The 11897-nt window shown below is 34.7% G+C and overlaps 1 protein-coding gene across 1 annotated transcript; it reads left to right on the top strand.

Annotated features, from left to right (window-relative positions):
* Positions 1–3541: 3541 nt before the first annotated feature.
* On the top strand, positions 3542–4480 carry LOC306653395 (olfactory receptor 4F3/4F16/4F29-like; the record flags this gene model as incomplete). The annotated part of the gene is made up of 1 exon (XM_079126401.1): positions 3542–4480. The coding sequence occupies one exon, from the start codon at positions 3542–3544 to the stop codon at positions 4478–4480; it is 939 nt and encodes a 312-aa protein (XP_078982527.1).
* Positions 4481–11897: the final 7417 nt, after the last annotated feature.

Raw genomic sequence — 11897 nt, 5'->3', positions numbered from 1 at the left:
TATGACATACTCACGTCTCAGAAAATGTCCTTAACTGTACAATGGGTACTGGGTATTTAAGTTTCAGATTTAACACACGAACATTTGCTATTTTTTCATCAGATCTATTTATTTTTTGGTAGTAGATCATTACAAATGCATCCTACTCTTCTCTCTCCCTTCCTAGAGAAAATCACTTTTCTGAAGTTGTTGGATAGTCTTTTTGTTCAAATTTTTGTATTTTTACTCTATATTTATAGACTTTTACTTAATATATGTACACACATATATTGATATTTATATTTAATACATAATATTCATGGAATGAAAAATTTTCAAAAAATTTATCAATGTATTATTTTATGATCTGATGTTTTCATATTCTATACTTTCAAGTTTTTCTCCATGGTAACAATTATAAATCTGATCCATGCAGATTACTTTCCAAATAATTCATTCCACTGTATTAATATGCAAAAATTTATTTATGTATTATTTTCTCTTGGGCATATAGATTATTTTCATTATTAGATATATTTCAGAGGAAGAATTGACTAGATTTAGGGTCATATATCACTTCATATTCTCATTTCTGTAGCATATTAATTTTCTCCATTTTACACATGAGAAAACGGCTCAGACATGAAATGTGTTATTCATGGTCACTAGGTTATTAGGTGCTGGATTGTGAAACACTGTTTTTCAGATAATGAAAGGTATAATTTATTATCATTTGTATATGCTTCTTTAAAAAAAATGGACCTGGGTGTGGTTATGAAGACTATAGTCCCAGTGGCTTGGGAGTGAGGTAGGAGGATCACAAATCCAAAGCTAGCCTCAGCAACTTAGTGAGCCCCTAAGTAACTCAGTGAGACCCTGTCTCTAAATTAAAAAAAAAGAAAAGGGAAGGAGTGGTTCAGTGACTAAGTGCCCCTGGGTTCAATCCCCAGAACAACAACAACCACAACAACAAAAATAGAAATATTTGCTACTTGATGTTTTAAGAGCTAAAATGAAGATTAATTCAAAGGAAGAAAAAATCACACACAGAGTCCTTCTTTAACGTAAAAACTGAGATGGAATCTAGAGTCTCTGATCAGCCTTAATATACTTTGACTCAAAAAGGGCACTTAAGCTATTTACTTAAGCTATTTACTTTATATGTCTAGTACTTTCTAGGCACTGTGAAACTCAGAAAGAAAAATGTTTGATGCAATAGTCCTGTAATCCACTTGGGGAGTTAAGATGAAATTCTAGACACAGAACACTTCAAACTCAGGTTCAAGCAGCCAAGCATGATTACATGAAGGAGTACCAATTTGAACACAGTCAACACGGAGGGTTCTACAATATGCTGAAACCTCTTCAGGGGGTCAGTTGTTCCCTCTAGAGATAGAAGGTTGAGTATTAAACCATGATTTTTTGTTACGAGTCCATCCAGGAAGCGTCTGTTTCAAATAAGAGTATTTACTTGAACAATTAGAATAACAACAAATGCTTTAGTGAACTGTCAATTTTCTGAAGACATCAAGGTATATTAAAAAGCTGATAGTTGTCTGGGATGGTTAATTGTGGTGGCTAAGAGATCACACATCCACAAGTCAGTAAGTGGCCGTGAGGAGTTCTAAAAGGGGCTCATCTTTCCCCAACAGTTTCTTTCATCTCCCTGTCACATGCTTTTGTTTAGATTTTCTTTGCAGGAAGTCACAGGTAAATAAGAGGGCAGGTAATTAGCACTGGTCTTGAAGTCATTAGACTTGGGTTCTAGTCTAAACTCTATCACTAAGTAAAGTTCTGTTTTTGGCCAAATTATTGAACATATTTGGAAATGAATTTGCTGGTCTGTGATGATTAGAAAATTTTCTAAATTAGTTATCTTCAATTTATAATAGGTTCTAAAACTGACCTCATTGATTCAAGTCTCTTAGACTAGGTTGAAGCCTTCCTTTTAGTCCTACTCTGATTTTTGATAGGACAATTTTTTTCATTTTCCATTCCACCTTTCCTTCTTTCCTCATCTGATCCATCTCTAATCCTAAACAAATGGATTTTATTCAGCAAATCTTTGTTTATCCATATTATATATTTGGAGTGAATCTAAATTTTTGATACATTGGGTTGAATAATTTAGATGTGATCTCTAATGTTATGTCTGTTACCTAGTTGTGTAATTCCTCAAGTAGGAATTACACAAATAATGAATTATGTTTGTGCAGAGTGTTACTAAGAAGTACAGTGCTTTTTGAAAGCAAATCAGTTTAATTTGTACAATATATTTTAATTTCTATCAGTTAATAATGTGAATGTTATATGAATCATGGTTCTTTATTGAAATATCTTTTATGATATGGAATTTTGATGTTTTCTGTCAGCCAATAGCACATTATTTTCTTATTCATTCATTTTCTCATGAATTATATGCTATTTTGAACAAGCAAAATAAAGAGAAACAAACATTTACTAAATATATACTATAGTCACATGATTAAGATATTCTAAATACAATTACAGTTTTACAAATAAGCTTCAGCTCAAAGATCAACATGCCAGTGAATGAAATCAAGGAGCTAATCTTGGTTTTGTCTGTCTAAAATCCATATTATTTCTGTTATGCTGATTCCCTAAATGAAATTAAATAATTCCAAGATAATGTGATGTATTATTACATTGAAGTTTGCAGAAATGTTTTCTATTATATTATGATGCTTTTCATAGTTTTAAAGTTTTTCAGGCAACATTTCTCAAATTACCTATATTGAGGGGCTAGTTCTTTTTCACTTTTATTTCTAGTCCTTCATGGATGGATTCATCTTGGAAATACAAAATGAGAAACAGGGTGTTACTATAATACCAGTTTCTAGAAAAGTGTACACACTTATTCTCAAGTTTTGCACCTAACATGGTGCAAAATGGTAACATTTCATAGATCTGTACATTTCGTGGGCCACTTTTGTATGGCTTTGGAGAGTCCAAATATGAATAAGCCATAATGCCTGCCTTCAAGAAGTTTACAGTTTCCTTAATGAATTAGATTTGTAACCAATTTACTATAAGGGAAGGTAAAAGAAATGCTAGTAATAATAAATCAAGATTTCACAGATGTGGTAAACTTAAATTAATATTGAAGATTAACATAGATAAGCCTCCCATAGGTAAGGATTGGGAAGGAGGAAAGAAAAAGTATGTTTTCTAGGTGAAGTTTTATTGACTTAAAAGTGGATCAATTAGTTTCATGTGACTGGGGCTGATGATATTAGTTTTGAATCCATATTGGAAGGGTTTTGGTTTGAGTTCTGTTATTTATGTTGATCATCTTGTATCTACATGGAAGGAAAAAGAGTTATATTAAATAGAGACAGATATAAGCGATAGAGAGGAGATCCACACAACAGTGACTAAATTTACATTTCAGAGACTATGAGCATGTGAAGTCAGTTTTAATGCTAAAGTGTAAATAAACTACAAAAAATTTCACTTATCTCCTTCTATACTATTAATATAACTAACATAGTTCACATTTTCTCATACTACGCTGCTTCAGGTACCACTTCCAGCAAAGCCAATGGAAGGAGCAAATCACTCTGTGGTGTCCGAGTTTGTGTTCCTGGGACTCACCAACTCCTGGGGTATCCAGCTACTCCTCTTTGTGTTCTCCTCCATGTTTTATGTGGCAAGCATGATGGGAAACTCCCTCATTGTGTTCACGGTGGCTTCTGAGCCACACTTACATTCTCCCATGTACTTTCTGTTGAGCAACCTCTCCTTCATTGACCTAGGTCTGTCTTCTGTCATCTCCCCCAAGATGATTTATGATCTTTTCAGGACGAACAAAGTCATCTCCTTTAGAGGATGCATCACACAAATCTTCTTCATCCATATCATTGGTGGTGTGGAGATGGTGCTGCTCATAGCCATGGCCTTTGACAGATATGTGGCCATATGCAAGCCTCTGCACTACCTGACCATCATGAGCCCAAGAATGTGCATCTTCTTTTTAGTGGCTGCGTGGGTGGTTGGCCTTATGCACTCAGTGGTTCAATTGGCTTTTGTGGTAAAGTTGCCCTTCTGTGGCCCTAATGTGTTGGACAGTTTTTACTGTGACCTTCCTTGGTTCATCAAACTTGCCTGCACAGACACCTACCAACTGGAATTCATGGTCAGAGCCAACAGTGGCTTCTTCTCCGTGGGCTCCTTCTTTATACTGATCATTTCCTATATTGTCATCATTCTCACTGTTCAGAAACACTCTTCTGCTGGTTCCTTGAAGGCTCTGTCCACCCTTTCAGCTCACATCACTGTGGTCGTCTTGTTCTTTGGTCCTTTAATATTCATCTATACACGGCCATATTCTTCCACACACCTGGACAAGTTCCTGGCCTTCTTTGATGCAATTCTGACTCCTTTTCTGAATCCTGTCATCTACACACTAAGGAATCAAGAAATGAAGGTGGCAATGAGCAAAGTATGCAGACAGCTAGTGACTTATAGGAGGATCTCCTAAGTGATTGGTGGCGTTGTGAAGAGTGTTCATAGAATACTGAAGTTCACTGTGATGGTCAGACTCAGATAACAGCTTCTCTTTGTCCTCCCTTGATTTGATTATCCATATTGTATTAGGTGCATTTTATCTTTTACTTAAGAGAGAGGGACATTCACTTCTGAAAGGAGATGAGGAATTATATGCAAAGTATTTAGAAACCAAAGATCATGATAATTTTGAGGCTAAATTTCAAAGGGATGATATATGAAGTAATTATTAGAAATATGTAAAAGGGCACTTTACTTTGAGGCCTTCAGAACAGGGAGAAGTTTCTCCTTAGTCCTCTGCAATTTAGTATGGCCTCATTTTAACTTGACTCCATCTGCAAAGATCCTATTTGCAAATTATCTCACTTTCACAGGTAATATGTTTACAACTGCAAAGTTTCTCTTTGGTAGGTACAAATCAGCCCAAAGTAGTAGTATAGATAGAGTAGCTATCAGAACTAAAATAGTTGCCATATAGTTAGAGTGACAGTATATTTGAAATTAACATAGCAGAAGTAACTTTAGTTTCTTTTATGGGCAAATAACTTTAAAAAATAATAATAGAGTATATAAAATCAGTATAAAACACAAAAAAATTATTCCTGTGAATTTCTCCTAAGATTACATGGAAAGAAGAGAATAACATTTACTACTTCTAGATAACAAAGAATAAACCACAATAATTTTTTCATGTCATTCTAATAGAAAACTGAGTTCTAATCTTGCTTTAATGAAACATTTGGTAGTGAAGCATTTCTGAGTGTTTTTTTTTGAAAGTCACACAATTTAATGCTAGTTTAGTAAAAATTAAGCTCTTGATAAAGCAATTATTTAATCACATAAACAGTCTCTAAAAGTAGGTCTTTCACAAATAGAGAAATACAAAAGATGAATTAACATATCCAAAGTCATTTAGTTTTAGAGATAATTCTGTTTCATAATTTTTTTAAACCAAGTGTTTTTATTTGAGTAAAATTATTAAGGCTGAGCTGCATAACTTGTCAGATTTTTAACATGCATCATTGCTTCTCTTCAGACTTATTATTTGAAATCATACATAAATAAGGGAAATAGAATTTACTTCTGGAATGTTCTTCATCCACCAGGTTTTATCTTTTGCTAAAACTGTTCTATGTGTACCCAGCAAGGAAGGGGGGGTCAAGGTTCAGCTGTATATTATGAAATAACCTGTTACTTTATCTTAAGATGAATCTACCCTTTCTTCTTGAAAACAAAAGCAGATTCTATTACATTGTACGTGGCTAGTCACATTTTTTGGTTGCTATTACCTTGCATCTCAGTCATCCATTTTAAACTTTAGTTTTATTAGTGCATATAGTTATACATGACATTGGGGATTGTTTTGACATACCCAATCATCATAGAATATAATTTACTCCAATTCAGTCAGCAGCACTTCCCCTTTTCCTTCCCTCCTCCCTTACCCTCTTTTCTTTCCCCTACTCTGCTGGTCTGCCTTCTATTTATTTATAGTATTTTATAATTAGTGCTGTATGGATAAACATAAAGGTGAAATTCACTGTGGTGTATATATATATATATATATATATATATATATGTATCAAGGAAAGTTTGGTCTATTTCATTTTACCATTCTTCCTTTTTTCTGTACTTCCTCCTTCCCCCTCAACCCCCTACTCTCTCTCTTATTTTCAAGGCATTCCTCTCTCTCACTCCTCCCATCCCCTTATTTTGATTTGGTTTCTGTATATGAAAGAAAATATTTGATCCTTGACTTTCTGAGTTGGACATATTTCACTTAGTATGATGTTCCCCAGTTCCATCCATTTACCATCAAAGGTCATAATTTCATTCCACTTTGAGTAAAACTCCAATGTGTATAGGTACCACATTTTAAAAAATCCATTCATGTGTTGCCAGGCATCTGGGCTGATTCCCAGATTCCCAAAATAGCTTGGCTATTTTGAATTGTGCTGCTGCAAATACTGATGTGGCTGTATTGATATAGTGTGCTGACTTTATTTTGGATAAGTATGAAGGAGTGGGATAGCCAGGTCATATAGTCATTCCATTCCCAGTTTTTTGAGGAATCTCCATACTGCTTTGCAGAGTAGTTATAATAATCTGCATTCCCACCAACAATGTATGAGTGTATTTACCTCCATCCTTGCCAGCATTTATAATTATTTTTATTCTTAAAAATTGCCATTCTGATTGGAGTGAGAAGAAATCTCGATGTAGTTTTTTCAGTATAGTTTGATTTGAATTTTATGGCTTGCTAGAGATGTTCAACAGTTTCCTATATGGTTGTTGGCCATTTGTATTTCTTTTGAGAAAGTGTCTGTTTTGTTCTTTTGCCTGTTTATGGGTTGGGTTATTTTTTATTTTTGGTGTTGTTTTTTGAGTTCTTTTTAAATAATTTAAAAAAATTGTTATATATGACAGTAGAATGCACTTTGATATATCATATATAATGGAGTATAATTTCTCATTCTTCTGGTTATATATGATGTAGAATTCTACTGGTCATATAGTTATATTATGAATCCAGGGTAATAATGTTTGATTCAGTCTACTATGCTTGCTATCCCCATACCCCCTCCCCTCCCTTAATCTCCTCTACCTAATCTAAAGTAACTGTATTCTTTCCTAGCCCCACCTCCCATTGTGAATTAGCATTTGCATATCAGAGAAAACATTTGGCTTTTGTTTTTTTGGGATTGGCTTATTTTGCTTAGCATGATATTCTCCAGCTCCATTCATTTTCTGGCAAATCCCATAATTTCAGTTTTCTTTAAGACTGAGTAATATTCCATCATAAATATATGTACATATATATATCTCACATTTTAAAAATCCATTCATCTGTTGAAGGGCACATAGATTAGTTCCTTAGTTTAGCTGTTTTTTGGCTCTTTATATATTCTGGATATTAATCCCTTATCTGAGAAGCAGTTGACAAAGATCTCCCATTTTGTAGGCTTTTAATTACAAAAATTTCACTGAAGTAACTAGTTTTTATTTCATAGAGGATACTTGTTAAAACTAAATCCTGCTCATAGATAATTTGGTAAAAACAAGTTATTAAGGAACTGTTGCAACTGAGGAAAGGAAAGGAGAGTTCAGCATAGCACTGGGAGAAATTCCCAATACAATAAGAAAAAGTGGGGATTTATATGGCTGAGAAGAAGGTCGTGGTGTCAGTGGACTGAAAATTATTACAATTAGATATCAAGTTTTGGGGATTCTTTCTAAACTAACTAGCAGTATTCTTTCTAAAACTGGGCTATGCACACCCAATCAGGGAGGGGACCAAGGTGAAGTCCTAGTTGAGAAGAGGGCTAAGAGGGACTGACTGACGGAATTTTAGTCAAGGAAAGTCTTTGTCCCTTCAAAGGTGAAAAGTTGAGAATTGTCTGCCATATACAATTATTTTAGTAGCTCAGCAAAGTTCTTGAGCACTTAAAATATAAGGCCTTACTGCCACGAATATCCTATCCACATATAAAGGGAGTAAAAGTTATTCTTAAAGTAGAAAAGTGAATACATTTTATGAACGTGATCTGATATAAGTGTAATGAAAGTGATGGATCTCTCTCTCTCTCTCTCTCTCTCTCTCTCACACACACACACATGCACACTCTCACTCACCTATTTCCAGACTTTTAAGATAATCTGTGCAATCCAATTTAAGAGTTACTCAAGGAATGTTCACCGATTGCTGAATATAACACTCAATCAAAGTCTTAAGATAACTAAGGATCTTAGAAATTATGTTTTAGCAAACACACTATAAAACTGTCAGAATTTTAGTTCCAAACAACTGAACAAATAATTGTACATTTTTCATAATTTTAAATGCTTTCTTTAAAAGTTAATTGGGGTTCAGCTATAAGGGTTAAGGGGAGAGCTAATAAAGAGGCAAGCATACAGGATGGTGAAGAGCAAGAAGTGGCTCCCGTGGGAAAGCCCACGTAGTTTATTATGTATTCCAGGGTCATATCAAGTTACACTAGGTTACACAGTGCAGTTAGCTTTGTGCATGTGTGGATCACATAACTTGCTTCTCAGAGTCCACTAGTACCAAATGTTACTATAATAGGATAGTGTCTCTAGGCCTCAAGGACGGAGCTGTTGCAGAGCATCTCTAAGCCATTCAAACAGAGCACCTTTTATGTCCTGAGGAGTTTTCTCAACTCAAGAACTTTTGCTCCTCTGAACATTAACTGACCTGAAATTCTTACACTTTCTTTAAACTTCATTCCAATAATATCGGCAAGAAGACTTATAGCTACTATATGAAAATTATTATCAAACCAGTCTCTTTTCCAAGAGTTTATTTTGATTATTTGAATTTGCACACTATAGGGATATAGCTACATTGATGTTTATAGCAGCTCAATTCACAATAGCCAAGCTATGGATCCAACCTAGGTTCCCTTCAACAGATGGACGGATAAAGAAAATGTGGTGTATATACACAGTGGAACATTACTCAACCATAAAGAAAATGAAATTATGGCAATTGCCAGTAAATGGATGGAGCTAGAGTATTATGCTAAGTGAAATAAACCAGATCCCAAAAGTCAAAGTTCAGATGTTTTCTCTGACAGGCAGAAGCTAGCCCAAAATAAGGAAAGGTGGGGGAGGGCTGTGGGGGAGAGGGAGGGAGAGAGAGAGAGAGAGAAAGACAGAGAGAGAGAGGGAAAAAGACGGATGATTCCATCAAAATTGAAGAAAGATCTATGAAGTAGATGAAGGGCATTTAGGAGGAGGGAGGAGGGACAGAATAAGGGAAGAACAGTGGAGTGAATTTGACCTAACTTTCTTATGCACGTATATATATATATACCACATTGAATCTCATGATCACGTCCATCCATAAGACACTAATTAAAAAAGAAACTAAGTAAATAGCAGAAAGATCAGTAGAGTGGAAAGAAGGGAATGGGGGAAAGAAGCGGGGGAGGGAAAGAAGAACTGGGGACTGTATTAGAGCAAATTACAGTCCATACTTTTATATTGATGTGAAAACGAATCCTAACATTAGGTATAACTAAAAAGAATCAAAATAATAATAATGTTCTGAGCTGATAATTTCTGTGGGAATATTTTCTGAAAAAGTTGGCATATTTAAAATATTAGAAATTCTGCTTAGTCATTTTCTTGGGAATTTAGAAAATGCTAGGGTCAATTGAGCTTAATTAACCTTTGTAAAGCAATACCAACAGAGAAGGCTGTACATATACTTTATTAATATGCTCTTAATGTTTCTTTCATATCAAGACCTGCGTATCTTATTCCTTTTGGATTTCCATTAATAATGTTTGCACCCTGATAAATTAGCCTTAGAGGCAAGCACTGAAAGCTAGTCACACTCAGAAAATAGCATTTTAATAAGGTAGTCAATATGACACAATTCATAAGGGAAAATATAGCAAATTTAGTATTTTGGTCTATCTGCCTCCTAATGATAACTGATTGTCTATGGTCAATCAGTTATTACACAGAAATTTTATTATGAGCTTATGCATAGATGCTATAGGCATATAAATATTACACACTGCCATTGGATTTGGAAATTTACAGTCCAAGGTTTCGGTTCTTTTGAGAAAGAAAGATTTTATGTTTTTTATGCAAGTTTGTGGAAGAGAGAGAAACTGAGATGGGAAGGGGGCTTCTTGCCGCCTTCTGAAGTCAAGGTAAGCTGACTTATGCTGTGTGATCAATCTGTGAATCCATGCTGATTAATATAAAAAAACTGATATACTCAAAGGAATATCTAATTAATGAGAAAAATTCACAGAAGAATGTTCTGAAAATTCTTAGGCTTGTATTCAGCCTATGAGTCTATATATTCATCTCCTAGTAGTCATTTAATCAAGATTATGCATAACTCAGAGGTGTAAATCTGTTGTATGGTATTTATTATTATTGTGCTTTAAGCTGATAAGAATTAGCATTTTAAAAAATCTCTGCCTCATTAATTCTGATCAAGAATATACAAATTTTCTTCTTAATTATCTCTACACCAGGTAAATTTAAAGGAATATGTAATATTGAAAGTATTTCTTAAGGGAGAGATACTGAAAGTTTGACTAATTTTGATTTTAGGTTCCATTTGTCTTTTTGACCAGGCCAGAAGACTGGAGATGGTATGAACAGTGGTATTTTTGTCCAAGTGGTAATTCCCCACTGCAAGGAGTAATGGTATAAAGCACTTATGAGGTACGTACTTCTATGACACTCTAACCAAGTGAGTCTTTTGCATGTGTGTGCTCATGAGTATGTGATAGGTACACTTAGAACTGGATCTCTTATCAAATTTTTAAGTGAAAGGTACAGGATTATGAACTATTGTTAGCATGCTGGACATTAGATCCCCAGAACCTATGTGTCTTACTACTGTCAGTTTGTATCTTTTGATCGATGCCTCCCAGTTTCTTCTTTCCACAACTTCTGGTAACCAGAGTCCTATTCTCAGATTCTGTGAGACTATTTAAGAGTTCACATTTAAGAGAGATTAAATATGGGGGAAGGAGTGATAGTAGAGTGAAACAGACATTATTACCTCCTGTACATATATGACTGCATGACATGTATAATCAGAAAAATGAGAGATTACACTCTATGTATAATCTATCAAAATGTATAAATGCATTCTACTGTCATGTATAATTAGAATAAATAAAATAAAAAAATTTAAAAAAATACATGCTAAAAATTCCCCAAGTTATACCTTGAGCCCAACAAATCACCTGAAGATCAAACTCATTTAAGCAACTGTCTTTTGATATCTTTACTAAGATATGTAATAAGTGTCTCAAGGTAGGCTCAAAGCGGAATCTTGATTTTTGTCCTTCCCACACACGTGTTTCCCCAAGTCTTCCATAAATCTACAAATGTCAACCTCTTTTACTTACTTGCTCAAGCCAAAACAGAATCATCCTTAATTTTTCTCTGCCCATCATCTCTTCCTATTTACTCCAACAGCAAGTTCTGACAGCTCTACTTCTCTCCAAATTCATGTACTTTTCTCTGTGTCCATTGCTATCATCTCAGTTCAAGCCACCACCATCCCTCCTCCATGTTTCTGCAAGAACCACCCACCTATCGACTTCTTCCACTCTGGCTCCCTACAATTCATCCTTCACACGTGCAAATTAATATGTTTAAATGGAGATCAGACTGTGTTACTCCCCTGCTTAAAATTTTCTGTTGTCTCCTCATTGTACTGAGGATGAATCCAAACCTTTTACTTTAACTCATAAACCTCTAAACAATACATTCCCTACCAATACCTCCAATCTTATCCCCCCACCATCCTCCCCTTATTTAACTGTTTCCAGTAAAACTGACTTCATTTCTGTGACCTGATCGCCCCAGGATAAGGCTGTCAGATTTTGCAA

This window comes from Sciurus vulgaris (assembly GCF_902686455.1).
Source record: "Sciurus vulgaris genome assembly, chromosome: 2".
NCBI lineage: Eukaryota > Metazoa > Chordata > Mammalia > Rodentia > Sciuridae > Sciurus > Sciurus vulgaris.
Note: the sequence above shows the minus strand (reverse complement) of the source record. Positions and strands in the feature narration are given on the sequence as shown.